Source organism: Panthera leo, chromosome B3 (genome assembly GCF_018350215.1).
Source record: "Panthera leo isolate Ple1 chromosome B3, P.leo_Ple1_pat1.1, whole genome shotgun sequence".
Lineage (NCBI taxonomy): Eukaryota > Metazoa > Chordata > Mammalia > Carnivora > Felidae > Panthera > Panthera leo.
In genome coordinates, this window is record NC_056684.1 from 27,474,116 (window position 1) to 27,495,086 (window position 20,971).

General features: G+C 41.4%; 1 protein-coding gene and 1 pseudogene across 1 annotated transcript in view; one reads left to right on the forward strand and one right to left on the reverse strand.

Moving 5' to 3' along the window:
* OCA2 (OCA2 melanosomal transmembrane protein) overlaps positions 1–20,971 on the reverse strand; it is a 473,528-nt gene that overhangs the window by 387,047 nt on the left and 65,510 nt on the right. The window contains exons 4-7 of the mRNA XM_042941271.1: positions 14,028–14,085; positions 11,922–11,994; positions 3,475–3,635; positions 1,230–1,312 (exon numbers count right to left, since the gene is read on the reverse strand). Coding sequence (XP_042797205.1) covers positions 1,230–1,312; positions 3,475–3,635; positions 11,922–11,994; positions 14,028–14,085 — 375 coding nt within the window. The remainder of the gene's footprint in view (positions 1–1,229; positions 1,313–3,474; positions 3,636–11,921; positions 11,995–14,027; positions 14,086–20,971) is intronic.
* LOC122221734 lies at positions 15,608–16,251 on the forward strand (annotated as a pseudogene).

A 20,971-nucleotide genomic window follows, 5' to 3' on the forward strand; every position in this document is an offset into this window, starting at 1 on the left:
AGACCCTATGTCAACAATTAGTGCTTGTTTCCTTGGTGTCCTTCCCAACACAAGTTATCTATGGCCATAATGAGAGCCCAAATTAATCTCAGAGTGATTTAGCCCAATTCCTGGCCTGGCAGACAAGGAGCTCTGAGGGCATATATGAGTAGTGTGAGATGCAGACACAGCCTCCCTGTGGTCAGATCCATCTAATGTAGATCCCTCAGCCCCCACCTGGCAGTATCTGCTTCATGGCAGGTGCCACTCCAACAATTAACAAGGAGCAGGAACTTTCACATTGGTTCTAGCCATTTAAAATTAAAATTCTCTTTCTCTTCATCACACACTGACTGCTTTGCCTGCTAACAAATAGCAAAGCCAACCATTCTCACATGACAGTGATTTGGAAAAGGGCCACATGTAACCTGAGAATATATAGACGGGTTGTCACAGATGATGGGGGAAAGTACCTGGAATAATAAGCATCCAAGTAATTAACAGTATGTGGCATGGTGAAACTAAAGCATTTTTCTAAAAGTTCGGTCAGCAACTGTTGTGAGCCAAACTGTGTCTTCCCAAAATATAGATGTTGACACCCTAACCCTCAATACTTCATAATATGACTATATTTGGAGACGGAGTCTTTATAGGAGTAATTAAGTTAAAATAAGGTCACTAGTGTGGTCCCTAATCCAGTATGACTGGTGTCCTTATAAGAAGGGATAGGGACAGACACAAACACAGAAAAGACCATGTGAAAACACAGGAAGTAGAAGGAATCTTCAAACCAAGGATAGGGGCCTCTGAAAAGACAAACTCTGCTGAACCCTTGAGGAAATAAATTTCTACTTTTTAATTTATGCAGTCTGTGGTATTTGTTATGACAGGAATAGCAAACTCCTACAGACATAATATGGAGTGGCATTAAAGAAAAAGAGAAAGAATCTGAAAATTTCCTGGAATTCTCCATTGTAGAGCTTCATAATATTAATGACTATAAAATCAACTATAAAATACCATTTGCTTCAAAATGGACCCTGAAGTCAATCCTCATTTCCTGACACTTGTGGTTATGATGCCCTCCTACATCCCTCATGTTCACAGTCTCCCCAGTTAGAGCATCCCATCCAAGTCATATAATTGATCTGGCTATTCGTGCCAAAAATTAGAGTCTCACAGGTCAAACTTTTTAAGTGAGCATGTCTCAGAAGACCCTCCCTCAAGATCTTCGATCACCTGAGACCCACCTGCTCAGTATCTCAAAGGTCCTGCTCACCACTAAGCGCTCACTTCTTCTCGGATTTAAAAATACAGTCCAATTCTGAGTGACCTGTAAAAGTTGAAATGTAATATCACAGTAAGGCTTTGAACCATCACCTGGGATTCAGTGTTATTCAGTGTACGTGTTTGTTTATAATAAGGAGAAAAAGAGGAACAGCAAGGACTTTTTACACAACTCCCAAATCCCTGACACTAGAGCATATCCAAGTTGTATGGAACTGGAAATTTCTACATTATGAAGGGCTTTAAGAAAAAAGAATACAAAAGTACACACATAGAATTAGTATAAAAGATACAAAGGTATAGATGTCAAAATGATTTATTATGAGCAAAATAAATCACTGCACTTTATGGGAGACTTGGAATCTTCTGAGCCCTCTGAGGCAACTCATGAAAATGCTTACTTACAACTGCCTCCTGCTTGCAAACTAGAGACAAGTCTGCACACCCATGTCACAGGAGCCCATGAGAAGCAGGATCCAAGGATAAAGCTACTTTGCTGTGGGCAAATCCACCCCACATCTTCCTGTCCCAAGCAGGGTAGTGGAGAAACCAGCTGAGGGGAGCCAGATATGAGCAGAAAGTGGGGGCTGGCTGGGGCAGCTGAGGAGCCAGGGAAACTTCAATAGGAGGACGGGAGTCTTGATGCCCAAAAATCATGAAGTAAATGAAAATAGGAACTCTGAAATTAGTCAAAGCATGAATGAGAGTTCATATGTCCTCTTAAAACACTTCAATATTTGGAAAGAGTATATCAGAAAAGCCTAGTAGTAAAGGACTTTTGTGTTCCTCATGTTTCTGAGCTGGATTTTTGTCCTGGCACTGGAGAAGAGAAGCTCAGTACAGCCCCATGGGCAGGCAGTCATGTCAGCAGGCTGCAAAGGGTCACATCTTCTTCCACCCAAGACTCACAGACAGAGCAGACAGATGTGTGCCCACCTTGTCTTTACTGAGAAGCCATTGCCATCAGGCTGTGTATTGCACACAAGGAAGACAAGTTTACGTCCTAAGACCACGACCAAGGCAACACTTTTAGAACTCTGGTGCTGCATAGACCATCACCCATGAAACTGCAGCTTAATTAATAATGATGCCTTTGCTCTGTGGACCCTGCTCTGTATGGCAGGAAAATGAGAGGGTGCAGTAACCCATCAGACTCTCTGTTTTGGATGACACAGCATTGTGCAACAGCAGGGTTTCCTTCTCTGTATTATAATAGGAAAAACCCATGGACTTCATACACAAGTCACCATAATAATCCCAGGGAGTTATCAGGACTTGGGGTATAGGTCAGGATGCACAGAGAGGGTCCAGGCCTTGTCTGGGCTCTGGGCCATGGTGACAACACCACTGCTGACCCTCCTTGCCTTCAAAGTATGGGAGCTAAAGATGGTCTAGGAGACACTAAGTGCAAGAGCCTATTGCTTTAGAAGAAGAAGGTTTAGGAAATTATGCAAGTCTTAACTACTTGGTTAAGTGTCCACAAACCCAAAGGAACTGTGGTGTATCTTCTATACCATGAGGTAAGGCCCAAGTTTAATTGTGATTTAACAACAGAAAACTACGTTCAAATATATATTTCCCTGAATTGTCCAATAAAATCATCTGAATAAAAAACTCACAAGTCTGATTTTACTGAAATTGCAAGAGTTTTATAATTATCTTAGACAAAAGGAGAAAAAATAATTGCAAAGACAAAGCAAAAGACAGGGCTTGCCTAAGAATGGTGTCATCAAAAAGAATGAAATCTTGCCATTTGCAACTATGTGGATGGAACTGGAGACTATTATGCTAAGTGAAATTAGTCAGAGAAAGACAAAAATCATATGACTTCACTCATATGAGGACTTTAAGAAACAAAACAGATGAACATAAGGGAAGGGAAACAAAAATAATATAAAAACAGGGAGGGGGACAAAACAGAAGAGGCTCATAAGTATGGAGAACAAACTGAGGGTTACTGGAGGGGTTGTGGGAGGGGGGATGGGCTAAATGGGTAAGGGGCATTAAGGAATCTACTCCTGAAATCATTGTTTCACTATATGCCAACTAATTTGGATGTAAATTTTTAAAAATAAAAAATAAAATTACAAAAAAAAGAAGGGTGTCATTGCCTTATGACTTCCCATCAAATCCACTCAAAAGGAAATCAATTTATGAAGAGATGAAGTGAGTTTTTTCAATTCCTTTTAGGTAAAGTATAAGTGTAACCTGCTGTGGCCGCCGCCGCCTGGAGCCTGGAACATCGGCCTGGGTCACCTCCACCACAACATGTTCTTCTCTTCCAGTATGACTTGGGCCACTGGCCACCAGGGCCCCTTCCAGGTCCACCCGGAGCAGTGTGGAGTCCACATAGCTGGTGAGGTTTGAAGCTGAGGCAAAGTCAAGGTGAACCACAAAGCAAGGAAGAGAGGCCTAAAGTGCCCCCACCACCCACTCAGTGAGTACCCTCCTCAGAAGGTGCACACAGAAATGCATATCCAGGATGTTTCCTCCAACTGTACTGCAGCCACTGACCACTCCTTATCTCCTCAGCACCTCACTCCTGACATACACATTGGTTTTACATTGTGTTTTGCACTGCAGAAATTGCATTTCTGATTGTTTATGTTTCAGGTCCTCTGGTTTAACCTCTAAGTGGTGGTGTCTCCCCATTCTACCCTTATCTCTGCTTCTGCTTTTGCAGCCAGCATGAAACTCCTGCCCAAGTTCCTGGACCCACGGTGAGCTAGTAGACAGGATGGCTGCATGACTGAACAGATACACAGATCAACATCCATGCCCAAATCCTCAGGTGCCAGGTCTCTATTTGTACAATGAGAAATCACAAAGAGAACTTAAAATAAGAATTCTGGAGTCAGCTAAATAAGTGAGAGGAGAGAAATTCCCTCAAAGTGTGTTAAGGGGTCTTGATCAGGGAAGAATTATCAGGAAAAGAGGCTTTTTCCCCACACAAAATATAATTCCCATGGTACTTACTCCCCACTTCAGGCTCGCCCCTCAGTACTTACATCCTGCATTTGGGTGTTGCACAAACATAGGGGTCTGTGCGACTCAGCCCTTCTCTCTCTGTTCTGGGCCAACTCTTGCCTCTGCTGCAAGGTCCTGGGGACATGACATGGATTTTACAAAGAGGCTGGCCCAGTCATTTTCATCCAGAAGAGAAAATTGTTGTAGGTGGAAAAATGAATCTCAAAATAATCTATGTTTTGTATAAGGCCTCAAAAGTCTTAGCAGCAGCTCACTAGTTGTAGGAAGATTCAGAAACCCTAAAAGAAACAGGTGGTCTATGGAATAGACTTAGGGAAAAGGTAGAACTTCACTGTTGCCACAGTGTATACAGGATTTGCATTGAGTGTTGAGTGCCAGTGAATGGTTAATCCTTTTTCATTATCCATTTCCTCCAGCAAAATATACTAGTTTAAAAAAATTATTATACAAACACATCCTGGTAAAGAAAGCGCTTTATCAGCACTGTTGTCTATAAGACAGCCCAGAATGTGCAGCTGTCCCCAGCACTTGGCTGGAAAGCCTCTCCACATACCTATGCTGCTACTTGGGTTCCATCAAGGACAAATGGAAACAGAAGTCACACATGAGGCAGGATGTACCAACAAAAGGCCCAAAGAGACACTGCTGCTTCTGCCACACCAAAATTACTCCTGTCCTTGTCTTTCCCCTGGTCAAACACAAGATACAGGGTGGGGAGAAATATTTCAGTTCAGAAAGGATTCTAGAGACTTTGCAGAAACCCAGGAGATGGAACAGCACCACCTAGAGGCTAACATTGGAAAAGCAGTGGCTTCTCCCTCAGATTTAAGGAATGTTTGTGGAGCATCTATTGCATACCAAGAAGTAAATGAATAAAAACCTGGGGGTTAAGGGGCATCTCATGACCTCTTGAGGAGACAACCATATAACAAATCTCCCTGTGATTAACTAATCACATGGAGCGCACACAAAACCACATAGACACAGGACCACATTTACTTCCACCCTTCCTTTCCTCTTTCTACATGCCCACCATGTATTTAGGATTCAAAGCCCACTGAGATGCTCTGGCGTCATCTGTGACTTCCAGATCACAGAAAACAGGAGCCTCTAATCAAGCCTCATCCCTGCAGGCAGCTTTGATCCTTGACTTGCAGACATATTGAACTATCTGCCATTCTCCTAACACATAGTACCCTGCCTTTTCTTCAAATGCCTTCTCCAAATATGAAGAACTTCTGCCATCTTTTGAGATCTCACTCAAACTCTCCACTCCTCTCTTAAAATCTTTGCTTGTCATCTACGACTCCAGTGGATCCTCTGTAGATTTGACTCATGCCATATTGCAGTTTGTTTAAGATTTTTCTTCCCAACTGGTCTCACTCCTCAAGAGAAGTATCTGCATCTTATTTATTTCTCTACTTCTCTGGAGACTAATTTAGTTCTCACCACATTAGACGCCCCCCAAAATACTTATGTTACCAATAAATATTTGTTTACAGCATCATCCTTGAAGTCCTCCAAACATAGACCAGAGTCCCTGCTGGGGGCGGGCAATAGAGAAGTCAGAGAGAAATTGCATCCTTCCTCTGACTGCATCAAAGAAGTCTCCTGCCTTTCCCATTACCCACATCAAAGCCATTTTTCATGACCTAACTTGACATGTCTTCCGTGAACCTTCTTCCTACTCTGCGAGCCCCCTAGACCTCCCTCCATTGAGTTCCTGGTTAAGCATCTTCCTGTTGTTCCTCTAAGTGTGACCATTGACTCTGCACTGGTTGTCCGAGTGTGGGCAGCTGTCCTAGAGGCGTATGTATGGTGGGGAGGAAGACACATAAAACACCTCTGAACAACAGGCAATGTGCTGTTGCTGGACATGGAACAAATCCACAACAGCCTGAAGAGAGGCCTTCATTTCTGCCTAAACTGTAGAGTCCCCTTGGATTTATCCTTAAATTTGCTACAGTGCCTATCAAATGCCAGGCTCATTAACACTGGCCAGGACTTCCTCCTTGACCAAACTTGAGTCAGGCTCCTCTGAGCCCTCTTCTTGATTAGTCCTCAACTTTGGCCTGGTGAGCCCAGTTTATTGAGAATCCCTTCTCTCCTCATACACAACCAAGTTCCCCTTGGTAATTTTCCATCCTCACCCTCATCCTACTGTAGATTCCTAGCTTCCCCTGTTGTATTTGGAGTTGAGTTCAATCTCCGCCCCCCCCCCTCCGCCATTGCCAAGTCTTCCTTACTGTTTAACGTATGCAATTTTTCTTTGACACAACTTTTGCTTAGTTGAACTGAGGTAAGAAAGTGGGGACCCTTTGGACCCATTTTCATGATAAAAATGGGAGCAATGTCATTTGATAAAGTACGAAACTTTTAAGATTGATCAATTCATTAAAAATAAATCTATCTAGTGCCAATGTATTTTCTCCAGTGTTTGGGACCAAATGGATGAATGATTGCCCTTAATTTCTAGACTGGTACTGACCAATCAGATTCTATGTGGTGATAGGAATGTTTTATATCTATGTTGCCTGATATGGTAGCCACAAATCACATTTGACTATTATGCACTTGAAATATGGCTGGTGTGAATGAGGTAGTGAAACTTTAATGTTATTTACTTCATTAACATAAATTTAAATTTAAAGAGCCACTAGTGGCTAGTGGTTACCATATTAGAGAACATAATTATGAGGTAGTATAAGGAGCTTAGGATGTAAGAGAGGAAGAACAGGAGGGGACAAAATTCTTTAATGTGTATAGTGTTTCCTTTATGTACTTTGGGAGCCCAGGTCTACTATGAAGGGTGTGATGGAAAATGGACCATATGTCAAGAAACAAAGAAAAATAATAGAAGGGAGGAGGGAGAGAAGAAAAGGAGGAAGGCCAGTGAACAAGCCTAATTAAGCTGCTTATATTTAACCTGGCTTGCTGACCGTTATTTACTTAATGACCTGGGAGCCTTGAACATGTCTCCCCCATAATAAGCACAGAGAACAACTCAGGGAAAAAGAACCTCAGGTGCCTGCAATCACAGTCATTTCCTGTTTCACAAAGCTTCTAAAATAACCCCTACAATTACTGAAGTGACAAAGCCCAATTGTTACAAAGAAAACCTCATAGGAGAAAAGGTAGCTTTGTTATTCTCCAGTTAATGCATACGGGAGCTTTCTCCAAGATCACTTCCCACTAAAACACACACCCCTAGTGTCTGTCATCCAGGCCTCTTACTCAGCTCGGTCCATCCAGGGGTCTGGCCAGAAGTCAAGAAGGAAGAACAATGGGGTTCTTCACTAATGAGAACAACAATGAGAACACCACTACCGACTTTCAAAACCAGGCCAGAATCACTGCCTGCCTCAGACCTGCACAATAACACCCCTTTGCTGAGAATCACCTTCAAAGGTCCAAACTCTGGTGCACAAGCTAGCTTTTCCCCAGTCTGCCCCCACCTTTTGTAGATACCATCAGCAGTTGGCTCTCTGAGGACATTTGAGGGAGACCTAAAACCTCTGATCTCTCCTTTCACAACCCCCCTCAGCAAGTTCTCAGCCTAGGGTCCTTGAAGAAGGTCTGTGAGCTTCCAGAAACATATGGGAAATCTATTATGTTTTCTGAGGAACCCACAAGAAGCTTAAATCAGCCTTAATCAGGGTTAATGATTGACAGAGAGAGTCTCTTTTTGACCAAACTTTAGTCATGCACCTTTGAACTCTCTTCTCTAAGACTAAGCCGTGACTTTGGGGGTTCTGTGTTTATCTCTGCATTGTCCAGTTTTAGCAAGAATCCTGGTAGGTTAATTTAGTCAGAATCTGCATTCCCCATATCTGATCACACTCAATATCTGATCAGGTTCCTCATGCCCCACCATCCTTAATTGATGTCTGATCACTCTGGCCGGCCTACAGCAAGAATCCAGTGAGGTCAGCTTGGCCAGAGTCTCCTCTCACCCCTGATGTTTCCTCTTTGTAGTTTTTTATCCACTGCCCCCCACCCTGTCCCTTAGTTTTAAAGTCCCATTTCTCAAGTTCAATCCCTCTCCCACACCGCAGTGGTCTCTACAACTATCACTAGGTTTCTGAATAAAGTCTGATTTGCCATCCTTAACAAATGTCACTAAACATATAAGAGCCACTCTGCAGCATCCCTACCATCTCACACAGCTCTCTCTATCCCTTCCACTTCTCTTCTGACTTCACCCAAATATACACGCTGCTCAGAGAACAGGAGAGAAACCTCCCCAGTTGCCCTTGCTGCCAGGAGAAACCATTTTTGCCTGCCAGCCACCAGGATGGGCCTAGGCTCATTCAAGTCCCAGGAAAGGCCTAGTGTACTTGGGCTGCTTTGGAAAGAAGACTGTGCACAATGCTGTAGAATAAAAGTGACAAGGTACATTTCTTGGTGGGATGAATAGAGGACTCTTATTTGTTATTATCTGATTTTATCCTGTTATATCCTTACTTATGCTTACTTATGATTTCTACTAACTGCTAAGGTTCATACAGGAGTTGCCACAGTACAGTAATAACCCAGATTCTCCAAAATATTTCCCTCTCCCTATCTGGTTCTCACTGAAGACTGTTTCTGGACAGTATCCAGCCCTTCACTCCAAGCTCTTGGGTCAGCCTGGGCAGCAGGTTATGATCACCTACAGTGAAGTCCCATGAAGGGAAGGCAGCATCTATCTTATAGGGACATCATGAAGCCAGGCCTCCACACCTTTCTTTGAGAAGGCTCCAGGAGGAGCTGAGGAAAGCAGAAGCATATCTTAGTTTTGTTTAATGGAGATGATATAGAGGTAAGACATATGAATGAAAAACAAAGCTCATAAAAATCACAGAGCTTTCCAATTCTCTCACAGGGATATACATCTTTACCTAAAACTCAGACACATTTTTAAAGTGGTGAAGAAAACATCAAGACTTTAGCAAGCCCTTAGATAGACAACAGAGCTACCCTGTCCTGAGAGCAGGTACAGATGAGTGCTCTCATTTATTAAAGGGCAGGGATGCACCATGCACTGCTCACAAGAGCCATCTCATGAGCCCACCTGAAGGCCTTAAGTGCCAGGTCTTTCTGGAATGTTGCTGATACCCTGTGGGTGAAGAGTGGCTCAGCTGAGTGAGAGGATATTCTGGGGAAGTCCCCAGAAGAACTAGAAGAAACAATAATATGTGATAGCTTTTGGTGACTGCAAGGAAAATTATCCAATTTCCTAAAATTTCAGTGCACCCAGCTTATCAATTGAAGATACTAGAGAAAAAAAAAATCTTTCCATGTAGCTCTATGCATGATTTAATTCCTTTTAAAAGGCAATAATCAGAAAATAAAAGGTAATTATCATAAATACTTGAAATGGACACATCTGCCTCCTCTTCTCCCTCCTCCTCCACCACCCTCCTCCTCCACCTGCTTCCTCTTCCTCCCCACTCCTTTCTCCTCCTTGCCCTCTTCTCCTCCTTTGCTTTCCAAGATGTCCCTTCCTCAGGACCTACCACTAACCCTACTGCTTTAAGCAGGACTGGGAACTTTAGGAGATTTCATGCTTCAATATCCTAATCCCAATGTCCATTCTAAGAGAGGGTGTGGGCTCTGGACTTCCAGTTTCATTTGGGATACATAAAGAGCTAGAAACACACCAATCCCACTCTCACAACCAGAAAACAGGGAACAAATGTTAAGTTAATGACTTATTCTATCAAGAATGAGGCTGTATCACAACACCTAACTTGAAATCTAGAGTAAGACAGGTGAATGCGGGGAGGAACAGGGCCAAGCATTGCTTCCCTGAGACAGGTGCTACCACCACATACAGAAGCAGGCAAGATTAAATCAGAAAATTTTTAAACAGCTCAAGGTCAAGTGTGGGCTAGTGTGAGACTTGGGAGGCCCTGGGAGACACAAAATAGGGGTGTTAGCATCTTCTTGTATGGTTTTGCTCCAGGGACCCTAGCAGGTGCTCACAGGGAAGATATGGAGAGATTGAGAAGACTGGTGGAGAAACCTTAATTTCCTGGGAAAGCACATCAAATCTGGTAGCCTAAGGGCACAATGTAACCCCAGCAGCCAGTAGTGGCAGGAAAGAGGGGAAAGTAACTCTACCCCTTGCAGAGGAGTAGGAACAGTGCACAGCCTAGCAGACAGTTGGAGAGAAGCCAAGCAATTCCAAGTGTCTGGGATATTAGAGGTTACCATGGCAACCACACACTGCAACATAGCCAAACTCTGACTAGATTTACACAGAACCCCAGCTAAAGCCCACAGTGTTATGGATTGAATGCTATGTCCCCCTACCAAATTCATATGTTGAAGCCTTGACCCCCAGTGTGGCTATGTCTAGAGATGGGGCCTCTAAGGAAGTAACTGAGGTTCAATAATTCATACAGTGGGGCCCTGATATGAAAGGATCGTGTCCTTATAAGAACAGCCACCAGAGAATGCTCTTTCTCTCCACATACAAATGCACATACACACACACACACACACTGAGGAAAGGCCCTGTAGGACATAGGAGGAAGGCAGCCATCTGCCAGCCAGAAAGAGAGCCCTCACCAGAAATCAAATTGGTCAGCACCTTGACTTTGGACGTCCAGCCTCCAGAACTGTGAATGATAAATATCTGTTACCCCCAGGATGTGGTATTTTGTTAGGGCAGTCCAAGTCGACTAACACACTCAATATCTATTATCCTATACAACATATCTGGCTTTTATTGACAAACTATGAGGCCTACAAAAAGACACGCGAGAAAACTTGATTTAAAGAAACCAAGCAGTCATCAAGCCCAGATGACACGGCCAAAGAAAAGAACCAATGAATTTAAAGAAAGGCCAGTAGAGGGGCACCTGTGTGGCTCAGTCAGTCAAGAGTCTGACTCCTGATTTCAGCTCAGATCATGATCTCACAGTCATGAGATCGAGCCCTGCATGGGGCTCCATGCTGAGTGTGGAGCTTGCTTAAGATTCTCTCTCTCCCTCCGCCCCTCCCCTGCTCACACACTCTCTCTAAAAAAATAAAAAATAAAAGAAAGAAAAGAAGAGAAAAGAAAAGAAGAGAAAAGGAAAGGAAAGGAAAGGAAAATATAGGTCATTAGAAACCACCTAAGCTGAAATGCAAAAGGAAATGGGTAGGGGTACAAATCAGAGTATCCAAGAGCCCAGGGGAGCCAGGCCCTAACTGGAATGTGCCAGTTGGCTATCATCACCCCAGGAGGAACCTCACCACCAGCTATCCATCACAGTCTCACTAGTGCTTCTCTTGTCTTCTGTTCTGGCCTCATGTTTCATCACATGTCCTGCAGTAAGGGGTGCCTGGGTGGCTCGGTCAGTTAAGCAGCAGACTCTTGATTTCGACTCCGGTCATGGTCTCACGGTTCATGAGATCGAGCCCCACATCAGGCTCCATGCTGACAGTGCACAGAGCCTGCTTCTGATTCTCCCTCTCTCTCTCTCTTTGCCTCTCCCCAGTTTATGTGTGCTCTCTCTCAAAAATAAATAAGTGAACTTTAAAGGAAATTTTTTTAATGTCCTAGAGGAACACAATACTCATGAGAAGAACAGTGATCACCTATGCTGTGACCTTCAGTAACAGTTGTAATAGTTCTCTGGTGTCTCTGTGAATCTCAACCATGGACAACTATCCTCTGCAGTCTACAGACTGGATACAGTAGCTTTGCAGGGGTGACACAGCCAACAACTGCCAGAACTTTCCTTGATCTGGATACAGGCTGAATAAAATCTGTAACAATCAGAAACATTTAATGATAGATTTATAGCAGAAAAACAATAGGATTTAAATAATTTTGATAAAATTTGAAAATATGGGTATGATAATGGTGTTGACTGATGTATCCAATATTCACCAGCTCACTCTAAATAGTTTTTATTAGATATTAAAATATAAAATTCTGATTCACTATTTTATTCTCCACAATAATGGATCTTAACTATTGATATTTGTTGATTTTAAGGATTAACCACCCAGCCACAAAATTAAATCATCAGAGGTAGGTAAACGTGGTTTTCCCATACTGGAGGAAAGTGAACACAACCCATGTGATGGTTAAAGTATGTTTTGTGGAATTCACAGAGCAGCTTATACCTGATCAGAAAGTACATTGAAGTGATCATAAGATGATTGTTACAGAAGTTCAAAACAAATTCCTCAAATCACCAAAACTTTATCTCCCAGAAGAAGGCTTAAGACTAAACAACATGATCAGGTCATACCTCAGGAAATCAGTGGGGGAATTGGCCCACCCTTCCTTCTCCTTGAAAATCCCAGTCCCCACCCCACCACCAGCCTTGTTAAACAGCTGGAGCTTCAGAACCACACATTTATGTGAATAGGAAGTAAAGAGGTAAACTGGTAGCCAAAAAAGTAAACTCATGAAGTTTTCAGAATTCAATGTAATTGTTTCTTATTTCATGCATAGACTTCCTTTCTCTGGGCCACTGCTCTCCTCCCTATGGGTTTTTAAAGGGTTGCAGGTATTCAATTCAATTTGGCCAGTATTGACTTCATGCACCACCCTTGCTGCTCAAGATGCAACATTGCTCTCTATATGTCACACTGAGAAGAGGAGACTCTTCTCATGCACAATCTTGCACACATACACAGAGCCCCAATATTCATGTCCACAGATACAGATAATGAAAAATAAGTATTCACAGCCACATTTGGTCATGTGAAGTTTCCAGTCATATAGCATTTAGCATGAGCCATAACCACAGGCTGCCTACATAGAAGAGCCATGGCCACACACATCTTGGAATCTACATTGCACAGTCATGAAAACACCATTCACACACCCCATCCTTGCTCACAATCTCACATGCTGTCACAGCAGCATGCACCAACCACCCACTGGGGTCTCCAACAATGGTGCACACAAACTATCTTATGTCAATGCTGAAAATTGATACACCCCCAGAATTAAGACCCCAAGCACAGATACAATCTCAAAATGATCACAGACCACAAATGACCCACATGTCCCACGCAGGCATTCAGACACACAAACACACAGCCAGACACAGAGGACCTCACACCCACATGTGCACACACAGCCAGGCATGTACACACACATGTGTACACATACAGATATGCACACCTGGGCACAAAGAATCTTACACTCATTTGGCAAAAAAATTTGAGCACCTGCAATGTGATTCCAGCGAGGACTACATCAGGATATAAACCACACAAATGCAGCAAGACACCTGACTCTTCCTGTCAGAGGGCATACTCAGGTCACCTCCAGAAACATGGCTCTGCAGTCCTCCCTTAGAATGCATGGGCAAGTGGAGTTGGAGAAGCATCCAAGAAAAGGGCAAACAAGGAGCTTCATTCCCTCCCAAACAGGGCAGCCCAGTTAGATGGAGGCCTAGAGCACCATCTCAAAGGGACACTAAACATTCTTGGGGCCACCCGTGATGCTGGACATGTCCCAACACAAATAGTTTTATTGCATGTGGTTGAAAACAGAATTGGCAAGCCACTTTGAGGTGGAAAGTTAGACCCAGGGAGTAAGCTAACTGCTTCTATAAAGCAAAGCCAAGTCCCCAGGTCTTCTGTTGTGTCACATGTGGATCACAGCAGTTGAGCATTGCTAAGGGGATGCCTCCCTCACCAACCTCAGCCCACCATCCCACATGCCCTCAGCATCTCCTCCAAAGAAAGTGTGAGCGCCATATCTCAGGTGCCTTGCTACCCAGCCCATGGCACCCCGTGGCTCTGCTGACCCATCAGCAGAGCTCTGTGGTACTCACAGAGCACACCACCACAAAGACAAACAGGCTTGCAACTTTCAGCCATCGTATACAGCACCTGTAAGAGAAAAAGTAGGCCCCAAGTCATACCAACAGCAGTCCTATTTGCATCTGTCTAGTCTGCCAAACCTCAGACACCTTTATGAAGCTTTGGGTAATATCAATCTCAAAGTACATGTTAGAAATTCTTTCCATAACATGGTATGAAGGAAAACACTGCTGACCTGTAAATGCATGGCATCATAAAAAGCAGCTTGGTGAAAGTTACAGAGGAGGGCAAAGTTAATGTTGAGTATTTGCATATGTTTCTTGCTGGAGATGCTAAAATTCAAATTTGGAGGATCTTCACTAGCATTTTTAAAGGCTGAGTTTTCTGGACACAAGCTTTATCTGGGCTATCAGGCTTGTATTTATCAATTATATTCCCCTAGGTTTTCTGGTAAGTAGGAATGTGGATTTGATCAAAAAACACACTGACTAAGACGTAACCAAACAATTAAAAAAAAAAAATTGCAGTACTGTTACTGGTTGTACCAACAGAGTCTTTTAAGAATTTATAATTTAACAATTATAATTTAACAATCATTCCATGCTGTTGGCCCCCTCTGAGGTCTCCTGACAGTGTCCTGACCCAGTCATCATTATTATATCTTTCTTACCTGTGGTTCTCAGGGCCTAGGTGAATCTGAGTCTCCCCAAGTCTTTAGAGTCCTTTGAGTTCCACCTCTGCTCATATCACATCCCCAGGCCCACTGAATCTCATCTTCTAATGACACTATCACTGCCCAGCCCTGAGGTGTGCTCTCTCACTGGCCAGCCCTCAAGAGCAGGCTCTGGGGTGTTTGTACTCTGTCCCTGTTTGTGGAAGGGCGCTGGTACATGGCCTGTGCTTGACACATGTTTGTAGAATGCAGAAAGTCATGTTGAAACATCTTTTTCAATACCTTTCTGATATTTTCAAAATGGTTAAGTCTTGTTTTGCATTCTCTTAGATTTAATTAATTTAATGAATAATCATTTCACACTTCCAAAATCTGATTCAACAACTCCTTTTTAAATGGAAATCAAAGCTGGAGATATCACAATCCCAGATTTCAAGATATACTACAAAGCTATAGTAATCAAAACAGTATGGTACTGGCACAAAAACAGATGAATTGAACAGAATGGAGATTCCAGAAATAAACCCACACTTACATGGTCAATTAATCTATGACAACTAAGCAAGAATATACAATAAGGATAAGACAGTCTTTTCAATAAATGGTTCTGGGAAAACTGGACAGCTACATGGAAAAGAATGAAACTGGACTACTCTCTGACATTGTATACAAAAATAAGCTCAAAATGGATTAAAGATCTAAATGTGAAACCTGAAACACTAAAACCCTAGGAGAGAATATAGGCAGTCATTTCTTTCACACTGGCAATAGCAACAGTTTTCTAGATGTGTCTCTTAAGGCAAGATGTGTCTCTTAAGGCAAGGAACAGAAACAAAAATAAACTACTGGGGATAGAGAAAGAGCCAGGGCAAGTGAGAGCCAGATGGGCACTGGGTGACTCTGTGGCTTGCTGAGGAAAATAATTAAACATGGGCAAAGGAGATCCTAAGGAGCCGAGAGGCAAAATGTCATCACATGTATTCTTTGTGCAAACTTGCCGAGAGGAGCACAAGAAGAAGCACCCAGATGTTTCAGTCAACTTCTGAGAATTTTCTAAGAAGTGCTCAGAGAGGTGGAAGACCATGCCTGCTAAAGATAAAGGAAAGTTTGAAGACATGGCAAAGGTGGACAAGGCCCATTATGAAAAAGAAATGAAAACTTAATCCCCCCTAAAGGGGAAACAAAAAAGAAGTTCAAGGACCCAATGCACCCAAGAGGCCTCCTTCGGCCTTTTTCTTGTTTTGTTCTGAGTATCACCCAAAAATCAAAGGAGAACATCCTGGCCTATCCATTGGTGATGTTGCAAAGAAACTGGGAAACATGTGGAATTAACACCACTGCAGATGACAAGCAGCCTTATGAAAAGAAGGCTGCGAAGCTGAAGGAAAAATATGAAAAGGATATTGCTGCATACTGAGCTAAAGGAAAGCCTGATACAGCAAAAAAGGGAGTCATCGAGGCTGAAAAAAAGCAAGAAAAAGAAGGAAGAGGAGGATGAGGAAGATGAGGAGGAGGAAGAGGAGGAAGATGAAGATGAAGATGAAGAAGATGATGATGAATAAATTGGTTCTAGCACAGTTTTTTCTTTCTTGTCTATAAAGAATTTAACCCCCCTGTATACAACTCACTCCTTTTAAAGAAAAAAATTGAAATGTAAGGCTGTGTAGGATTTGTTTTTAATCTGTACAGTGTCTTTTTTTGTATAGTTAACACACTACCTAATGTGTCTTTAGATAGCCCTGTCCTGGTGGTATTTTCAATAGCCACTAACCTTGCCTGGTACAGTATGGGGGTTGTAAATTGGCATGGAAATTTAAAGCAGGTTCTTGTTTGTGCACAGCACAAATTAGTTATATACGGGGATGGTAGTTTTTTCATCTTCAGTTGTCTCTGATGCAGCTTAGTTGTTCTGTTAACTGAATACCACTCTGTAGTTGCAAAAAAAAAAAGTTGCAGCTGTTTTGTTGACATTCTGAATGCTTCTAAATAAATACAATTTTTTTATTAGTATTGTTGTCCTTTTCATACATCTGAAATTTTTCTTCTTGAGGGGAAGTTAGTCTTTTGCTTTTGCCCATTTTGGATCACATGGGTTATTACAGTGGTTATCTTTTCATATAGTTAGCTGATAAAAAGTTTTGTCTACACCCTGCATACTCATGATGAGGGTAATAAAGTTGAATTGAGATAGTTTTCATCCATAACTGAAACTCCAGTCTTGATCAGTTGATACAGATTTCACATAGCCCAGTCACATATATAAAGTGAAGAGTAATCAGTCTATTCACAGCATGGGATTAGTAGAATCAAACATTTTGAAAGTCTGTCCTTGAAGGACTAAGAGAAAAGTATGTTCTAATCTTTACATGAGGACTCTACATTCTTTAACACTCATTACCATGTAATGGTAGTTATATTTGCAGTTCCCACATTAAAGAAGACCTGAGAATGTATCCCCAAAAGTGTGAGCTTAAAATACAAGACTGCCATATTAAATTTTTTGTTGACATTAGTCCCATAAAAGGCTCTGGAAAAAAAAGTGCTGGCTGTAAATGTCTTCTCCTATTTATCTAAATATGGATTTCTTAGGAAACTTGACTCTCCATTAAAGGTATTTTTAATTAATTGGACCAACTTCTAAAATGTATACCACACTTAAAATCTGGTATATTTTCCTATATTGTAGTTTGCTCCTTTATATAAATCAAATAGGCCTGAGGGAAGAAGACATTTAAAACTTTGTATTTCAGTAGGAGCTATTGGATTTGAATTTGATTTTTCTTTACGAAACCCAAACTCATTCATTAGAGTCATGTTTATCTACTTAGCAGTTTAGGGAACAATTTGGCAATTTTGTGGTTTTTGAGATTATAGTTCTCTTAAAGTGCCAGTGTTTTAAAATAGCATTCTTACTACGTGGCAATGAGACAGAATGAAATATGGCCTTTTGTAGCAACATGGATGGAACTGAAGAGTGTGATGCTAAGTGAAATAAGCCATACAGAGAAAGACAGATACCATATGGTTTCACTCTTACGTGGATCCTGAGGAACTTAACAGAAACCCATGGGAGAGGGGAAGGAAAAAAAAAAAGAGGTTAGAGTGGGAGAGAGCCAAAGCATAAGAGACTCTTAAAAACTGAGAACAAACTGAGGGTTGATGGGGGGTGGGAGGGAGGGGAGGGTGGGTGATGGGTATTGAGGAGGGCACATTTTGGGATGAGCACTGGGTGTTGTATGGAAACCAATTTGACAATAAATTTCATATATTAAAAAAAATAATAAAAAAATAAATAAAATAAAATAAAATAAAATATAACCAGTTCAACATAAAAAAAATAAAATAAAATAAAATAGCATTCTTGTAATTGTACACACTTTTGTGATGGAGTGATGTTTTGTTATATAATTTTGACTTGGATACTTTCCATTTGCATTAGTTTATGTAATTTCAGTAGGAATACTGAACATCTGAGTCCTGGATGATACTAATAAACTAATAATTGCAGAGGTTTTTAAAAAATCTAAAAAAATTAAAATTAAAAATGAACTACTGGGACTACATCAAACTAAAAAGCTTCTGCACAGTGAAGGAAACCACCAACAAAACAGAAAGCAACATACTGAAAGGGAAAAAACCTTAGCAAATGATATATCTGATAAGGGGTTAATATCCAAAATATAGGAAGAACTTATATAACTCAACACACACACATGTGTGCACACGTGCACACACACACACACACACAAATCCAATTAAAAAATGGACAGAGGACCTAAATAGACATTTCTCCAAAGAAGACATACAGATGGCCAACATATTCATGAAAAGATTCTCAGTATCACTAAATCACTAATCATCAGGGAATTACAAATCAAAACCACTTTAAGATACTCAAGAAGATATCACTATATACCTGTCAGAATGGCAAAAATGAAAAAGACAAGAAATAAAAAGGTGTTGATAAGGATGTGGAGAAAAATGAACCCTCATGCACTATTGGTGGAAATGTAAATTAGTGCATCCATTGTGGAAAACAGTATGGAGATTCCTCCAAAAATTAAAAATAGAAATACCATATGATCCAATAATTCCACTGCTGGGTGTTTACCCAAAGAAAACAAAAACATTAATTCAAAAAGATATATGCACCCTTATGTTTATTGTAGCATTATTTACAATAGCCAAGCTATGGAAGCAGCCCAAGTGTCCTTCAATAAATGAAAGGATATAAAATATGTGGTGCATGTGTATGTATATTTATATTTATATTTACATAGAATAGAATATTACTTAGCCATAAAAAAGGAAAAGATCTTGCCATCAGTGACAACATGGATGGACCTAGAAGATATTATGCTAAGTGAAATTAGTCAAAAAGAGAAAGACAAATACCATTTGATTTTACTCACATGTGAAATCTAAAAAACAAAGCAAATGAATAAACAAAAAGCAGACTCAGACCTATAAATACAGATGGTTGCCAGAGAGGAGGGAGGTTGAGGGATGGGCAAAAGGGGTGAAGGGGAGGAGGAAATACAGTCTTCCAGTTATAGAATGAACAAAACACAGGAATAAAAAAAGTACAGCATAGTACTGAATATAGTCCGTGGTATTTTAAGAGTGTTGCATGGTGACAGATGGTAGCTACACTTATGTTGAGAGTAGGATGACATAGACAGTTGCTGAAACACTGTGCTGTATATCTAAAATTAATATATTATATGTCAACTATACTCAAATTTAAAAAATAGTAATAAATGGGAATCAAAATGATAGTTTTTTAAAGAAAGAGGCATTATTCTAAAAACATTTTTCTACATAACTGACATATACAGCAGAGCTGACAAACCAAAATATGTTTTCACAGTTTCTTTAATGATCATACATGGTACTTTTTAGACCTGTTAAAAAGAATAGCACTAAAATTTTTAGTTCAGTGGCAAGCTCAATGAAACTGTTCTATGAATCCTAGAATATAGAGCAATTACAGAAAGTAAAGTTTAATTTTTCCATGGTACAGGACAGTTGAAGAACCTGGCATCCTCTGGAGCTATGAACCAACCAGTTGAGGAAGGATGTCAGGGCTTACTGTCCCGGTAGCCCATGGGACCAGATCCCTATTCACACACTTTCACACTATTCACATAATTTCATAGCAGATTCTATGACCAAATATTTATCATATCTATGCAGACAGCTGAAACCAGTCATCATGAAAAAAGCTATACATGGCTGGGGAGCATGCTGGGAAATGATATCTCCATAGTCAAGCACAAATGGGGAATGTGGGGTAACATCCCTGCATACCCACCTCAGCTTACAAGTTGCATGACCCTGGGCAAAATCCTTAACTTCCATGAAGTCCCTTTCTTCATCTATCTCTCAAGATTGCTAGGAAGATCAATAGAATAATTGACAGTGGGCCTCTCTGGGAACAGTCAAGTGTACTTTGGGCATACAGATAGGTACACTTGTAATCAGCCCTTCAAATAGCTTCAGAAAAGACAGTTCCCCTAATGTAGACAAATAATAACACTAGTGTCTGATATCTACATAGTGTCTTCACACCTATCAGTGAGGTTTGCCACAGACCATCTTAGCAGAAGCCCACACAGGCTTCTGCTGTAGTGAGGGAGACTCAAGGTGAAAAGGAGACAGTTGCACAGAGGTATCTCACTCTGCTGGTCCCTCAGCTACCTCAGAACATATCTGGAATGAGAACCTGATTACCAGGGTCCCCAAGCCTTATTCTGTCCCTGGAGATGCCACTTTCAAACATGTTGGTCTCAACATGAATTTCCTTTAAATAAATGTACCTATGGAAGCCCAGAAAACAAAGCAGGGAGAGTAAAGGTGCTCCGGCAATGGTTGGCCAGCTTGCATAGTCCTCTACAATGCTCTCAGCCCTCCCACACATATGCATGCCTAAGACCTCCTACACATGCACAAGCACAGCCTTTCCACCACTACTACCACCAACCCCTTTCCTCACATGTGCGCAGTCTCAGGCTCCCAGCTCACACCCAGCCCAACAACACAGTTTCCTGAAAGATGCACCCAACCTTTTTAATAACATGCTTTATCACTAACTTCAAGGGATCATATCAGCTTCTAAAACACCATGAGGACTGCTGAAGTGAACTGATTCCATCTGCAAACCTCAAGGTCATGAAGACCCCTGAATCACAAACAGGAAGGAGTGTAGGATGTTAGTCATTTAGGTTTGTAATTGGGCTGTCTTATAGCCTCACAGATCCATGTCAATTAGCAGTGTCACCT